This window comes from Gekko japonicus, unplaced genomic scaffold, assembly GCF_001447785.1.
Source record: "Gekko japonicus isolate JY-2015 unplaced genomic scaffold, Gekko_japonicus_V1.1 scaffold1447, whole genome shotgun sequence".
Lineage (NCBI taxonomy): Eukaryota > Metazoa > Chordata > Lepidosauria > Squamata > Gekkonidae > Gekko > Gekko japonicus.
Window position 1 is genome coordinate 7,343 of NW_015176015.1, and position 17,189 is coordinate 24,531.

The window sequence follows — 17,189 nt, forward strand, 5'->3', positions numbered from 1 at the left end:
CCTCAAAGCCTTCTGGTAGCTCAAGCGGGAAAGATCATGGAGATGGGAAGTAGTACATGAAGATTTGAGTATGCCAAGGGAAATGTTACAAAAGGACTATTAAAAAGCAAAATTCACCTTCAGAGTGCCTGCCCAAGCAGTCATATCAGAAGAAAAAAGAAAAGAAAAGAAAAGGTTGATCACAGGTAAAGTTAAAATGTTTATTCATATAAATATTCTATATATGCCCAGTCAAGTTTAATTACACTCAGCCTATGTCCTGGCATATTTGCATGGAGTATTAGCTTTGTAGTACCTACAAAGGGCTCAGCACAAATACTAAGTATATGTACTGCTAATGCTACACAAGGTTAAATTTAGATAAGTTCTTCTGTACAAGATAAGATTTTACAAAAACCAAACCCAAAAGATGTGCTCACCATTAATCTGCAAATAGAACGACATCTCCTGCGAGTCATCTTCATTGAATGCTCGGACAGTGTATAAGCCTCCCTCACTCGGTTTCACCCTTATGAGGAATAGGGTAGTTTGATATCTGCAGGACAGAGAACCTTACAATAATTAAGAAGTTGGAAAAAAGATGTGCTCACCATTAATCTGCAAATAGAACGACATCTCCTGCGAGTCATCTTCATTGAATGCTCGGACAGTGTATAAGCCTCCCTCACTCGGTTTCACCCTTATGAGGAATAGGGTAGTTTGATATCTGCAGGACAGAGAACCTTACAATAATTAAGAAGTTGGACAAGAAGGATAGCTCTGGCAGAAGTATAGAAACTGTTCCATTCTGGAGGACATTTAGAGCTGAATTGATGCATGATCAAATTTCCTGATGATTTTTTAAAAAGCAGCTGCCAATAGAAACTAGCACCCTAATTGCCATTAGCCCCAATAGAGAAAAAAAGAGAGGTACAATACAGGTGCCAGTCTTTTTCCTTATCAGGGCAAATAGGACCTTGAAGGTTCTGTGCTTTGAGCCTACTGAGAAAACATCATGAAGGAAAAGATTACCACCACTACTACCACCCTGCACCACAGCCTGAATCCAAGGGAAAACACATTACTTCAGAAACACACTTCTTATATTATACTCATTTAGTACTCGTAATTTGCTGGAGCCTTCTATACATGTCTATAAGAACACACAAGTACACTGGCCACGATTTACTTATCCACACATGTCATGCAGCAGACCAGGAGTCTGGCAAAGACATCTCTGACACTATCAGCCTCCTGATAGATTAATGGCCTTAAAACATTGGGAGGGGGGAACACCAAGGACAATGTAAAATATAGTCAAGAGGGAGGGAGAGGACCTAGATTCATTCCCTAAACTGGTGATCAGTATAGCCAAAGCTGGTTGTTCCAATCATCTCTTAGAGCCGAATAAAGACCCAACAAAATGATCCACATGTTTAGCCTTGGGTGCATTATTGTACATGTGGAATCCAATTCAGCAAGAAGATCCATGCACTGAGGCATGCTAGTGCTTTCCCACACAGATGAATTGCTGGATTGGGGTGAATGTGCATCACCATCTGTAGGGTGAGGGGTTGTATTCTTTACTCCAAGGACCCTGAGGAATCTGAAGACATTCTGGCAAACTGATGATTGAAATGGGCTCTGCATGAATTAGTGACCCTGTGATTTCAATTTTTAGTATTTAAAACTTGGATTCTGTAATATGTCCAGCTCAACCTTCTACATCCTAAATGAGTTCTTTAGCAAAATATACCTGGTGAAGCCTGGTACTTAACAGACCCCTTTGCTTTCTATGTCCCACTTATTCAGAGTTTTGCCCTGTCACCAAGCACCAAATTCGGAATTTTGCTTGCTGTAGGTAATGATGCTGCTATTTCTGCCTAGCATCCATGCAGAAACTGCAAAGGAGTTTTGTATGTGGATGTAATGGACTGCACAGAAAAGTGAGCTTTCTAAAATGTGGCTTGTATCAGAGAGACAGGAAATTAAAGTGTTAATCTACCCTGGAGAAAAGAGCTCAGGTGATTGGCTGCTCTGATCACTCTCTGATTGGCGAGCATCAGCTGAGAGAGAAAATAAAACAGCTGATCTGGAGGGAAAAGGGATTGTTTGCCTTTTGGTCTTTTGAAAACAAATCAAATTGAAAACAAAGGGATCAGTAGCCAGTGGGTGTGGCTTCTGAGGGAAAAGACATTGGGAGTGCGGTCACACATGCCAGATAACGTGGGGGGGGGGAGTGAGGCTATTTGCTCCATAGTAATTTGACCCACCACTGTCTGATCAGATGCAGCGACGGGTGAATCGGGGTTTTTCCTTCACTGTGTGTTTCCGGTGCGCTTCAATGAGGGATCACTGACACAATGGGAGCATGCTGGACGATCACACGGGGAAGTCCATCTGCGGCCCGCCACAAACCCATTTGATACTGCACTTTCCCCGGTATTTTTAAACTCCGCTTCTTCGGCGGAGCGAAATGGGTTGGCGATGGGTGCGGGATGCTTGCCAGATGTTCCTGTGTGATCGCGCCCATAAAATCTGCCCGGCATTTGTGTCTATCACACGGCTAATTCTCTGTGTGATCAGAACCTGGGAGTCAGTGTTTTCTGACAAGCAATAGACAGAAAAGTACTTCTACAAAGAGAAGAAGAGAAACCCCATTGTCTTAGATATATTAATATTGCTCCGAGGGATAACTTAGTTTCTCAGACAGAAAAGCTACAGAACAGCACAGGATGGGACAGTCAAGTCTTTTATGATGAAGAATATATACTATAGGGCAACTCAGTCACTGGGAGGAACTGAAGACTTAGCAGGAAAAATCTGCCAGACAGTGTGGGGAGATACAGGGGTTTGTCATACTGGAATTAGTAAAATGACTTTCTTGTGAACAGCTGTCTAGTATCCAACAGGCTAGAGCTTCCTCCATCCTCTGCTTCAAGGGGTGGGGGTGGGGATGAATACAAAACCATGACAACCATGTATTTGCATGTCTATTTTCATTTAAATATATGCAAATTAAAATGGCAAACTGCTTAATCCTGAAATCACAGGTAGAAAATACAAATGTCTGGATGGCAGAGAATCCAGAGGTTGATTTAAATTGACTGTGCTAGAGCATTTCTGACAATAGGTAGCTTACCTAGTTTCTGACAGATTCCTACTGCTGATGGCAAATCCGCTGTTGCTCTCTAAAATCAGGGGCTGATTATTCTGGAGCCACACAATGGTGGGGACTGGATAGGCTTCAATCTGCACATGGAAAGTGCAACTTTTATGCAGCTCAGCAAACACTGTGTCATTCAGAATAGTGTGGAAGGTCACAAATCCATGCTCTGTATAAGAAAGGAAGGAATGGAAATATTATATTGAAACAGGGTTCTAACCGGGGTCACTATCCCTTCCTGTTGGGAAGGCATTTGAATTGTATGGATGAAAGACATAAAAGAAGGGTGCCACGGAGATCTGATTCTGCAATTAGCCATTTTAGTAATATGATGGACAGGCCTAGTTCTGTCAAAGGAAAAAAAAAATTCAAACATGAATATTCCAATTTAGGAGAACTATTATTTAGAATTTTGAATAATACTACTCCCACCCCCTAAAAATGTCCTTTTGAGACTGTCATGAGACACTCTACATGGTGCTGGTGCCTATAAAATCAGAGAAGCTCAAAATTAGGTTTATAACAGCAGGCAACCAACCAACCAACATTAAAACAAAATACCAGAACAGCTGGCCCTGTTGGATTCAATACCCTGAAAAGTAGGCAGCATAACTGTAGCTTGATATTTTAGGAAGCCTTTGTCTAGAGACAAACTGAAGTTTTTGACAAACGCACCAATCACTTGGATAAAGATTTCTTTTGTTTCTTTTTCCTCATGGTAGGTTTCAGTGGCTTCACAGATATACAGCCCTTCATCTTCTAACTCTGCATTGTGGATTGTTAGGATGGAAATAGTAGAATGGCTGATCCCAGGCAGAATGTCTGTCACAGGATTTACCACCTTGCCCACCTGCAAAGGAAAGTGAGTAAAGTACACTGAGTATGAGCACTACTGAACAGCACAGGATTTTCTTCAGGTGTAATAAATCTGTTAATCTCATCTACATATTTTTAGCCACCCCTGGTTCAACCCGTACAATGTATCAGGCATCATTCTTTTGGGGCCTGGGGACAAATTTTTAAAAAAAATCAAAGAATGGCAGAATGGTTATATACTGGCATCTCAGCATGGTCACTAAAAAGACAGGAGCATGCAGCATACACAGCAATGCTGTCTGTCTGAGAATGTGTCTACATTTGACTCTATGGCCCTGTCATTGTTCTCAGATAGTCACTGACATAACAACTAATTGCCCCCACATGTACAGGCAAGGAGTGCTTCACTGTCCATCGTACTTGCTGTATGAAGGTAATGAGACAATTACAAAAACATACAAACAAGCCATAAACCCCATAAGTTTGCTTACCATCTGGCCAGGATACCTCCAAGTGTAATCTATCAGTTCAATGTTTTTCACTGAACACATTACAGTGATATTTTCACCCCGCTTCACTATGGTCTGTACAGCATTGATAGAAACATTGATGACAGAGGTTGGAGAGGAAGGCACTGGAGGGGAGAAAAACTCAGATTAACATGGAAGGAATCCAAGCTACAGCAGCTAGAGGAAGACCAATTCACATGACTAAAAATCAGTCCAGGCAGTGCACCAAATTCAATAAGCAATACAGTTGGCTGCTCGTTTCACTGTGAGGGAGTTGTCTGATTTCCCACTGCATCGAGGGTTCAATTTTCAGTGTATCAGAAGCTGAGCGATTTTTTCAGGTCTGGGATTTGAAATGGGTTGCTAGGGTCTAGAATCAGTCCCATGATGGTTGCAGTCATTGTTTACCCTTCTTCTGTTTATGTCAAAATGTATGTGTTTCTGCTGGCAATGAACAATCCTGCTTTTTCTATGAAAACACAGAACTGATTCTTTTTTCTTTTTTTGAAGCAGGCCTCAATGAAAACAAACAAAAAGTGGCAAAGGAATGGCCTTTTTCTTTTGAAACAAGTTCCTGTAGGACTTGGCAGAGAAACCAGGTATTTGGGTCATCATGAGCTGGGACTATGCTCTCCCCTAATATCAAATTGTAAACAAAACTCTGTTGTATATATCAAGAAGGAGCCCAGATCATTGGAGCCACATTCTAAAATTGGGAGAATTTGCCAGAAATTGGTTAGAAAATCTCTACTTAAAGAGAGATTGCTGTTTCTTAGATTGGTAAAAGATTATTTCTAGCCAGGAAAACTAAAGAGATTGTTAGTGATTGGGGTTTTTTTTATTGAGGAAGTGGGTTATGAACATTTCCTTAATTATGAACACAATATTCCTGCAAGATCAGCCCAAGAGCTTGCCTTGCCCTATGCCAGCCTCTCCCTGCCTTCGCTCAGCCTGGGAGCTCCAGTCTGGCCACATGCCCCCCTGGCTCACCTGGCTTAGGGCTCACTTGCTCCACAAGGCTGAGCATCCCAGTCAAAGATAGTGTGCATGTGTGTGGGGGAGTGCGTCTAAATTCAGAAGTGAAACTACTTCCAGATGACACTCTAAGAGCCTGACAGATCCTATGGCAAAGACCACAGATATATGGTGGGTTCTTAGAGCATTGCCTATCACTTCCAGGTTTGGATGCAGTCCTGCCTTCTCCTACCAAGCTGTACAGCTTTGTTGGCCAAGTGAGACCCAGCTACCTGGCTGGCTGGCTGGGTAGTCGGGGTGCACCCAGAGCCACTGGCTGAACTGGGCCATGGTGGTGCCTGGGCCATGGTGGTGCCACAGGGCTGCATGGTTTTGGTGCCACCTAAGGTGCATCAGATAACTGCCTAAGGATACCTAGTAGGTTGGACACCCTACTGTCCCCTCACTGCAGCCCACTGATATTTCCAAAATGCTGCTCCGGGGGAACAGGGGACCCACTGGAAAATTGGTGTCTGCGGCATGAAGAAGGAATAGATGGAGATTATCAGACCCCTTCCAGTAGTAGAAGATTTCGTCTGGCTCCAACTGCATAACTGATGTTTTAGTTTTTGACTTCCATACACTTTCTTGTTGCCACTTTGCTGACACAATATACATAACAGAATACACTGCATTAATTGGGGGGGGGGGAACACTGTGGCTGTAGTCACACTCACTAAATAATCCACTTTCAATCCACTTTCAGTGCACTTTTCAACTGGATTTTACTGTGTGAACTGGCCAAATTCATTTGGAAAGTGTACTGAAAGTAGATTGAAAGTGGATTATTTAGTGTGTGTGACCACAGCCTGTATTCTACAAATAACAAGCACAGAACAAGTATTACAATGGCATAAAACAGACATATTTTAGCTGACTGAAATTTGGAGAAACAGTCAAACCCCCCATGTATAGGTTCATACTACCCTATCTCCAACAAATCAAGTCTGGCCTGGGTCACACGGGCAGGAAAATGCGGGGGGGAAGCATGGCTGTTTGCCCCAGGGCACAATAACGCGCGGTTGCACCAGCAGACGTACCATGGAGGTCCCATGGTAGGGGGGAGGTGCCGAGCACACCACAATCCTGCGCCGCGGCAAAGAAGCAGCACGGCGCGGCAAACGGGTGTTTTTTTTCCGGACACCAAAGTGTGTGCATGCCCCGTTGGGTGTTTGTGCGCATCCCATGGACAGTTGGGAAAAAAACCCCTTTATACGAGGGGGCATGGGCGGGCACCGGAACTACCACCGGAAACGTGATCAGACGCCCACCCTTGCCCCGCGGTTACTGGAAACTAGTACCTCCGAGGTACTAGTTTTTAACCGCGCATCTTCGGCGGGAAGCCTCGGGTGAGCCACGGGAGCTCTACGCTTCCCAGATGTGGCGGTGAGATCGCGCCCGGAAAATCCGCCTATCTTCCGTCCCTCTAGCGTGCCTAATGCTCCGTGTGACCGCAGCCTCTATGTACTTTCCCTTGAAGAATAAAGTAAGGAAAATGAGAACTGAAAAGGACCACAAAACAACAAATGTAAACCTCTAGAAATTCTGTTGTGAGCTTATATGTACAATAAGTGCCACCCTTACACAGCTTACTTTCCTGTCCCTTGTCTAAACATGCCAGGGAGAAAAAGAACACAGGGAGGAATCATATAAATCAAAGTCACCTATATCACCACATTAAATGGATCCCTTAGGAAAAAAACAAAAGACTGAATGAACAAAAGTAGCACCCCTTGGTCAGGAAAATTGGTGGCTCAATACCTACTACTTTTATGATTCAAGCTAAGCAAGTCAGTTTCATGTAACACAAGAGTATTTATCACACCAAAGAAGAGTATCCTCTGTTCATATTCTTGGTGTAATATACATGCTGGGGGAAGGGACAGTCAATTATCCCCATACCAATATACGAACACGTCCTCTGTCTGCTACTGGGGAAAGTATAGGATCCTGAAAAGGGTTATTATGGTAACTAATAAGTGGGTGGATATATAGCACTGCTGCTGCTCCCAAGGTGACACAGGAGATGGGGTATGAATGGCCATTATGATCTTGCACATATAAAAAGCGCAATGAAGTAATAAGAAAATAGAGTAACCAAGTGATAATGTTCATATTAAAAAAATGACTAAAAAGGCTATCTCTTCTAAATTACAAAAACTAAATTTATTTATTTTATTTTTTGCCTGTGAGCTGAACATGCTTCGCAACCACAATTTTGAGCCTGTGACAAGAAAACTCCAGTGTTTGAAATGTAAACTTCTGCATACCTGCAGGAGCAAACTGGAAAAGGGCTCACCTTGGATCCTGTAGACATAGTATGCTTCAGAATCAATGTCTTGGTCATCCACTGTTGCCCTGCAGACAAAGGTCTTGTCTTCAAAGTACCCCTTAAAGCCTTGCTTATTGTTATAAGTGGCAAAAATTGGGTTCTCAGTCCTTCTTTCATAAAGGGTCACCGTAGTGTTGGGATCTGTGACACGGCAGGGGATAATGTCCTCAGTGTGGCCAGTGCTGAAAACAAACATGTCCTCTGGACTGCTAGGAAGGAAGGGCAAAGATGGGTCTGTAAGAGCAAAAGGGTGCAGAGAAAACAGTTAATTGTGAAATAACAAAAATGAGATCCATTAGCAAGGGTTAAAAAAATATTTCACTTCTGATTAGGATATCTGTAAAAATAGCTGCAAACCATCTATATTCTTCCAGCAATTCTTTTAACATTTGCCTAGTTATAGACAAAATGAAATTAAAACATGGGTGAAAGTGGTCAGGCACAAAATTGGTACATAATGCCAGCACAGCCACATGGACTAAGAGCTGTGCTGGTACTTGGGTTGCCTTGAACTGTGGAAAAGGTGATTTTGTCCTTCCACACTGCAGCCCCCGCACATTTGGCTATTAAGACACATTGTACTGTAATGGGAATCTAGTTTTCCAGGGTTGAAAGGGGATCTGTGACCATCATCACCTTCCACTGACTGAGTGCTAGAACCAGCCTATAGTAAAATTTTCTCTATGGCTTGGACAAAGTATGGCAGAATTCTTTCTCTCTCTTGGAGTTATACTGAATATATTATACAGTCATTTTCAAATGTTATGTCCACATGTGCTGTTGGCCTGCTGTAATAAGGGGAGCATGCACATTCCGTAATCCTTCTCATACACAGTCACCATGTTGTGTGACTAGAAGCAGTGCATGTATTAGCCATGTGTGTGCAATTGCAATACATGTGAACATAGTAGTGTTGCCCCTTTCACACAATACAGCAATCACAAATATCAGGAGGGTTGCAGATGGCAGATGCTCCCATCATGTGGTTTGTAGGCTTCTAATATGTGTAATTGTAACCATAAAAGGATTCCTGTTATAACAATAATGTGGCATAACCAAGAGAATATGTAAATTTATCCTATAAAGCCAGTGCCTGGCTTCTGTACTTAAATAGTTAGAAGTGAATAAGCTGAAACTGGATCCCGAATAGATAGAGGTGATGCTGAAAAGGCTAAGGTTTTGGTGTTTTTTTTAAAAAAAACAATTTTATTAGGATATACCAATAAGTAAAGCTATACATCACATCCCAACTATCTTATACCCTTTTCTCCTAGTATCCCCCCCTTCTGACTTCCCGCAGTGCTCCAACCTCCAGTACAATTGTTATATTTTTTCTCTTTTTTCCATTCTTCAATAATAAAATTCTTCAGGTAACATATCTTTTATCTATTGTTCTTATATGTTTAAACTTACTCTAAATGTCTTTCTATCTTCAATAATTATCAAAGCTAAGCTCGGTTAATGTGAGCTAAATCACAATTTTTTAGCCTCCAGCACACACATTTTTGTCTTAGCTCAGGAAGGATGGCTCCAGAGCAAACTAATTTATGCAGTAGCTAAATTGCTCACTTACAACTTTAATGCCAGTAGCTCACAAAGTAGACTTTTTGCTCACGAGACTCCACAGCGTAGAGGGAGCATTGGCCATGCCTTATACTGCTTTCATTGCACTGTTTTCTGACTTTGTGATCCAGAGCCATTACAGTGTTTATTATATGTCTTATACTGTTCCTGATACATTGTTTTAAATTTTGTTAAACATCTTGAGCCTCAAGCTTAGAAAGGCAGACTATAAAATACATTGAATGAATGAATGAATGAATGTAATATTCAAACTCTCAAAGTCTGGATCACTTAGCCAGTTACATCTTTATTCTAAATTCTCCAGCCTAAACACAAGCTACCAAAAGAAAAGGGGGGGGGCAGGGTAGGCACCAGTACCTGGTACAAAGATGTAGATGGATTTCCCTTCTGTTTGCACTTGTTTGGAAGTTTGATTGTAGACACAGGAATACTCCCCCGTATTGACGCCAGTCACATTCCAGAGTGTGAGGATGCTAACAAAAATGCCACCTCTTTTCTCCAGCACAGCATCTATGGTATGTTTATCTTTTTTCCAGATTACCTCATTCTGCCCTGAGCACGTCAGGGAAAAATTTCTTGAAAGGGTGAGGATGACTTCTGGGTCACTGGGGTACATCTCCAGAGAGCTGATGTCTGACAATCCTTGAAGAAATTATTTGGAAAAGCAAGTTATTTTTCCAAGAAAAATTGGAAGGTTTTTTCAATTATATAGCTGAAAATCAAGAACAAAATTAAATTAAGATAGAGAAAGATAGAATGAAACACTTTATGTAATACATGTTTATAATAAAAATGTTATTAGCTGCGAAGATAGATGGAAAATATAGAATAAAGATATTTAAATAGAAGTGAAATTAAATGTAAATTTAAGAATGAATTTGTATATAATTATAGTTTATATTTTACGTTTGTAAATTGAAATAATATACTTTAAAAAGAAAAGCAAGTTACGAAAGGGAAACAAAACCCATATAAATTACAAATATCAATGACAGAGTTTACAGTGATGCACACAGGAGATGAAATGAAATCAATGATGTTTTATGTATACTGTATTACTGTTAATGAATATATGTTGTCCTCCCTATCCCCTATGAACATTGTTAGTCCCCTGTCTAATGTGTAACTGTACATCGCTTTGAGCCCACTGGGGAAAGCGATTAATAAATTGAAAGTATCATCATCATCATCATCATCATCATCATCATCATCATCATCATCATCATCATCATTATCTCTTTAGCAACCATAAAAGGTAAAGAATGGGTCTTTGTGACAGAGATTTATTCTGATGATCTCATAGCTTATTTCCCCCAAAGAAATGTGGGGAAAACAAGATATAACATACAGCACATCATTATGGTGTACACATATACTTTAACTTTGATGTCTATATTAGTCAACGAAAGGAGAAAAGCAAATCCCACAGGCAGCAGAAATGCTGTACTTTACAAGCTAATCTGGTAGTTTTTTAGTTTTTGGTGTATAAAATCTTAAAATACTGCTGCATTAAATTCTGATGTCAAATATGAATGGTTTGTTGAAAATACTGTATATATACCTATTTTTTCTGTTGAGAAAACTGACATTAATATAGGTTTTAGTGTGAAAGAAGGAGGTGCTCAAACAAGCACACAATCCCTGGGCCTCTCCGTCTTAGATAGGGCTTGTAGAAAGGACACCTGGGGTTTCTCATTTATGATTGCGTGATGTAAACAGTAAATGAGCAAAGGGGCAATTTAATTATCCCATCATTATTGCTGCTTTCTTATGCCAGGGTACCTTCCTGCATTACTTTCTGAGACCCTATTATAGTTACCATCAAGGTCAGTATTGACCACTATGATTGGCAGCAGTTTGCCTGGGTCTCGAGTCTGCTTTTCTCACATCACCTACTACCCAATCCTTTTAAACGAGATGGGGATTGAACGCTTGCACACAAAGATGATACCCTGCCACTGAGCCATAGTTCTACCATTGGCTTAACTGTCCTGCAACATATAGGTACAGAATAAAAAATAGTGCCACTTCCAGCTAGCCAGCAGCTTCTTATTTCATAGCACAATGAACCATGAGAGCAATTTGGGAAGCCAAAATGCTTCAGTTTAGAAATTGACAACTTGTAGCTTGGCAGTACAAAGACTGGAAAACTCCTTCAGGCTGCTGCTCCATTCATCTGAGCTTCCAATTGCATGACTGAATAAAGAAACAAGATTTGTCTGTGCATGTTTAAAAAAAATACTCTGGTTTGCTTTTAAAATATTTTGCCCACATCTAAACAGAATTTGTACTTGTCTGGAAAATGTTTTCCACAAACACAAAAGCAACAAGATGTACAGGACATCTGCAAAATTAAAAGCTGTAATTATAGCAGGAACTAAACAGGATACTGAGAGTTAATAATATAGCTCTTTGAATATTAAGAGTTGGGATTGGCCACTTTGGAAACAACCCTGGCACTGCTCTCAGGTCTTAAAGAAACCAGAGGTGTTCATGTTGATTTACTTAGTGAAAAAAACACTACTTCTTTACCCATCCATTGCCTGAAGGATGTCTGATAGACTATATTATAGCTGCCAGAAATCTCTGATCTATATAACAAAACATACATATTAAAGAACATCTGTACAATAAAACGCATGATGATAAACAAACAGCCAAGCACCATGTTTTTGGGCCTGCCAGGTGCTTGAGAACCCTTTCCAATCCAGGGTTTTGGCAGTCCTACAAGAGCACCAAAGCAGGAGCTGATCTGAGAGACAGACAATAGCTTTCAAGAAGGTGCAAATGGTTTGACAAAGGCTTTGCTTCTCATGAACTACACAACAGTTGTCTGGCTGACCAGGAAAATTACCTGGCTTGCTCTTGCACGATTAACAGCATCTTGACAGGCAGAAATTGGCAGGTGAAGGTTTTCATGGCATTGCTACAAATTTATATACCAGGCAATGTCTCTATGTCTTGACGTGGATGGTCCAGGTTAGCCTCATCAGACCTCATCAGATCTTGAAAGCTAAGCAGGGTTTGTAGGGTTGTCAGCTCAGGGTTGGGCAATACCTGGAGATTTGGGGGGTGGAGGCTAAGGAAGGTGGGGTTTGGGGAGGGGAGGAACTTCAATAGGGTATAATCCCATAAAGTCCACCTTCCAAAGCAGCCATTTTCTCCTGGTAAACTAATCTCTATTGCCTGAAGATCAGTTGTAATAGTGAGAGATTTCTAGCCACCACCTGGAGGTTGGCAAGCCTAAGGGTTGGCCCTGGTTAGTACTTGGATGGGAGACCACCAATGAAGTCTAGTGTTGCTACACAGAAACAGGCAATGGCAAACCACATCTGAATGTCTCTTGCCTTGATAACCCTAAGGGGTCATCATGAGCTGGCTGCGACTTGATGGCACTTTCCGCCACCAATGTCTCCATATTAAGCTGCTGTTAAAGGCCTACTAAAAAGCAAGAAACCCTAGTGTGCCAACATCTTTCTTTTGTCCCACTGCTGCTTCGGGTAAAATGAGCATTGCAGGTTTTTGAAACAATAGATAAACCTGCAAAACTTGCTTGCCAGAGGCAAAAAATTAGATGACTGCAAAGTCCTCTGCCTTCAGCTCTCTGGGAAAGAAGGGGATCATTTGGTTTTGACCCAGAGCAGCATGAGGCTAGTTATACTCACTTGGGGTGATTCCGCACTAGACCTTAAATCCTGGTTCAACCCTGTCCCCGAACTTACATTCTACACTACACTCCAGTTCACCCCTGTAATTATCTCGGGGTATTTTTTGTTTCCACATTACATTGAAGTCACCCTGGTTTTGCCCCACACTTGTCCCAGGATAAATGGATGCTTTTATAACCAGGGATAAATGCAAGGTACTGTGTCGCGAGTTGAACTCTGGTAAAACCAGGGATGAGATCCAAGTGCAGAAGGGACCAAAATGGAGCAGTTTAGCTTTCCCCTTTATTTATTTATTTCATTGGGTTTCTTAACTGCCCTTCCCCGCCTACGCGGGGCTCAGGGCAGTTTGCAACAAGATAATTCCAACCAACAGGGCAGTTTGCAACAAGATAATTATAAAACCAATTAAAACCATAAACAGACAATATTAAATAAACAACACACATTTTAAACATTCCAATAACAGATGGCCTGACTAGCATTCAGATTTTTTGGAGGGGAAAGGGTACAGGGCAGATGTAGGAAACCGTCGCTGGCCTCAACCAAAAGCCTGGTGGAACATCTCTGCCTTCTGGTTGCAGCTCTTTGTGACTTCCAAAAACCCACCCCAAAAGCTAGAAGCTCTACAGAGCAGAACTCCATGTGATATGAAGGACTGCTGCCAAAAGACAAAATTGGCTACTTCCACTATGTCCTTGGTAGTGCTTAGCACATCAGTGTGGATTTGTCTGGATTCAAGCCTCAATTCTCAATCCAAATTGAGTCCCTGTGGGTTGCCACAAACAGCTAGTGGGCTGCATTTAGCTCTGTGGACCTACCCGACAGGAAACAAAATAGGATTGCCATATAGAAACAAATATGAAATATTGGTGCCTATGCATTTATTTGACATGGAGTGGATGTTATTGCCTCAGCATGAGAATTAGCCCATCTGTGTCTTCTTCTTTTCAGCCATACTGTGCGCTATGAGCAATTCACATTTACACTTGCTTTATCCCCCCACCCCCAATTCCGCCTATTTGCTTACCTGTGAGGGACAGGAGTAGGAAAATTACCAGCTTCAAAGGATGACATAGCATGGTGGGAGTCCGTCTTACAGCAGGTAATGCTCTGTTAAAAAAGCAAACTGTCATGAGTAGGAAAGTAGAGAGACCTGAGCTCCTTGGAAGAAAGCTGAAATACATATCTGACACAAAAATGAGTACATGAATAAAGTAAATAAAGCACAGCACTCTTTAGATTCAGCTGCTGCCAGTCTTTTTCTCAGCCTCAGGTATGGGAATGACCGATAAGACCAAAGCATCAGGGAACAGCCAGTACAAAACCAACCTATATTATGAGGTAGATATCATGGCTTTAAGAAGAGATCCAGAAGTGTTCCAGCAATAGAAGTGGTGACAAGGTAGTGTCATGGGGCGATCCAGGATAGTCCTATAAGATTCTAAATATTTCTATGGCAGCAGTGCTGACCATGAATCTGGAAAGTTGTGTCAGGTCTTCCAGTGTAAAGTTTGATGCATTGGGGAAGCCTGAGAACCTGGAAAGATTCCAGTAGAGTGCCAGGACCAAAAAATGGCAGACACCAAAAGAGGACAGTGAGTAACATGTCCTTTGACACACAGCTCTACAATGTTGCTTCTGAAAAACTATTTCCTGCTTACTTCCATAATAACGGTTATTAATAACACTACTACAGCTGCCAAAACAGTAATAAATAAATAAAACTTTGTTAAAAAATAAGTTTAATCAGGGATACCCCTTTCAGAAATCATTTGCACAAACAATCTTGGAATGCACTCCAGCATCTGATAGATACCATAAGACATCAGTGTTGCAATGGAAGTTTCACATGGGGTCTTGCTCTTAGCAAATCCACCCAGTCTCTCATCCAAGATTTCTCTGTTTTCCATTATTATAATTAAAAGCATCCCAAAGAGTCTCTTACAGTACAGTCCTATGCAAAGTTACTCCAGTTTGTCCAGTTTCCACAGGCTTAGATTAGAATAACTCTGCATGAGATTGCAGTGCCAGTCTTTGTCTAAACTCTCTCTCTCGTCCTTTCCGCACTTGGATCTCATCCCTGGTCTTATCAGAGTTCAACGCATGACACAATATATCAGAGTTCAACGCATGACACAATACCTTGCATTTATCCCTGGTTATAACATCTGTTTATCCTGGGACAAGTGTGGGACAAAACTGGGGTGGCCTCAATGTAATGTGGAAACAAAAAATACCCCAAGATCATTACAGGGGTGAACTTGAGTGTAGTGTAGAATGTAACTTTGGAGACAGGGATGAACCAGGATTTAAGGTCTAGTGCGGAATCACCCTCTCTCTCTCCACTGTTCAAAATGCTCCTTCCTTTTCTTATTATTTCTTTTTCAAATTCTCTCATTCTATCTGTGGTAGGCAAGGACATATAATGGTTATTGGCAAACGGCACTTGCAACTGACTGGAGTAAATCTTGAAAGAACTGTGGTTATACTGTCAGCTGTGTGAGGAAATTAACATAGAACTCCTACAACCATTCACCTTACACTTCTTTGGGAGAATGGCTATAGATGTATATCCTCTTAGTTATTAAAATTGGATCCCCAACTCTTTCTATGTGATTGAGGAGCAGTAGACATAGGAATTCTACTGCCAAATCTAGTTTATCACCAAGGGAAGGTGTTCGCCGGGCCCCTGATGTCAGGGGGTGTGGCATATGCTAATGAGTTATGCTAATGAGTTCCTCTAGCTCTTTTTCTACGAAATGACCCCTGGTTATTGGCAAACAGCACTTGCAACTGACTGGAGTAAATCTTGAAAGAACTGTGGTTATACTGTCAGCTGTGTGAGGAAATTAACATAGAACTCCTACAACCATTCACCTTACACTTCTTTGGGAGAATGGCTATAGATGTATATCCTCTTAGTTATTAAAATTGGATCCCCAACTCTTTCTATGTGATTGAGGAGCAGTAGACATAGGAATTCTACTGCCAAATCTAGTTTATCACCAAGGGAAGGTGTTCTCTACCTACAGAATGGAAAGATCCCAGTCTTTCAGCACTATTGCTTTCCCAGTTCTTCTGCTGGTTTCCTTCTGTTCACATGAACTGCTGCTATGTTGTCTTCAATGACAAAAGGGAGAATAACGGAAGAAATGTGATTGTTGAGCAATTTTCCATTTCATGGTCCAAAGTAAGCAGGAGTTCACTCAAACCCTTCCACTGGCTCTCCAAAATATTGAAATATGCTGTAATAATAACCTTGAATGGTATCCAGCATCTTGAAAACAAAATCCAAAACAATCAGCTCTGCAGAATGGTATATCAAGCCCCATTTTTTCCCTGAACTCTTTAATACATCAGATTGATGTAATCACATGAAAGAGGTTCTGAAGAAACACAAGAATCTGTGGCTGGCACAGGCTACTAAACTTTCATTCCAGAGTCCGGGGAGTGCTAGGTGGCTACAAATCTACAGTTCTGCTTTTGAACAAAACACAAATGATCTAACCCAAAAGTAGGCTTCCTACCCAACTAGCACCCGGCTTCCAGTGTGTTTCCTTCTTGGGAGAAAGTGACTGGATGAGTGCTTCATATTTAAACTACAAGGGTGCAAACAGAGGAATCTCTAGTGGCTGCTCCCTAGTTATGGTCTCTTGAACTCTTACGAAAATCCAAGACGAATATCTTTTGGAAATATTATAATGGCTATCCATGTAGGACTTAAGGCTTTTAGGGCTTAGGGTTAAGCAAATGGGGGTCCCTCTCTGAGGGACGGTTCCCAGGGGCACTCAAGGAAGCGATGGTTCGCCCTCTCCTGAAAAAAATCTTCTCTGGACCCGGCTGAATTGGCCAACTATCGGACGGTGTCCAATTTGCCCTATTTGGGCAAACTTATTGAGATGGCGGTGGCACTACAGCTACAGAGCTTTCTGGATGACGCTTCCATCCTAGATCCTTTCCAGTCTGGTTTCCGCCTGGGACATGGGACGGAGACAGTGCTGGTCGCTCTTACGGACGAACACGAAGGCACCTGGATCGAGGCGGTGTGGCAGCACTGTTGCTGTTAGATCTGTCGGCCGCATTTGATACGGTTGACCACCAGTTGCTGACCCATCACCTCG

At 41.7% G+C, this 17,189-nt stretch overlaps 1 protein-coding gene across 1 annotated transcript in view; it reads right to left on the reverse strand.

Annotated features, from left to right (window-relative positions):
- Positions 1-17,189, reverse strand: part of LOC107123329 (platelet-derived growth factor receptor beta-like) — a gene marked incomplete at its 3' end in the record, with an annotated part of 70,684 nt that overhangs the window by 3,793 nt on the left and 49,702 nt on the right. The window contains exons 2-8 of the mRNA XM_015426570.1: positions 14,096-14,178; positions 9,758-10,042; positions 7,784-8,050; positions 4,453-4,595; positions 3,821-3,995; positions 3,122-3,314; positions 591-706 (exon numbers count right to left, since the gene is read on the reverse strand). Of these exons, the coding sequence (XP_015282056.1) occupies positions 591-706; positions 3,122-3,314; positions 3,821-3,995; positions 4,453-4,595; positions 7,784-8,050; positions 9,758-10,042; positions 14,096-14,147 (1,231 nt within the window). The remainder of the gene's footprint in view (positions 1-590; positions 707-3,121; positions 3,315-3,820; positions 3,996-4,452; positions 4,596-7,783; positions 8,051-9,757; positions 10,043-14,095; positions 14,179-17,189) is intronic.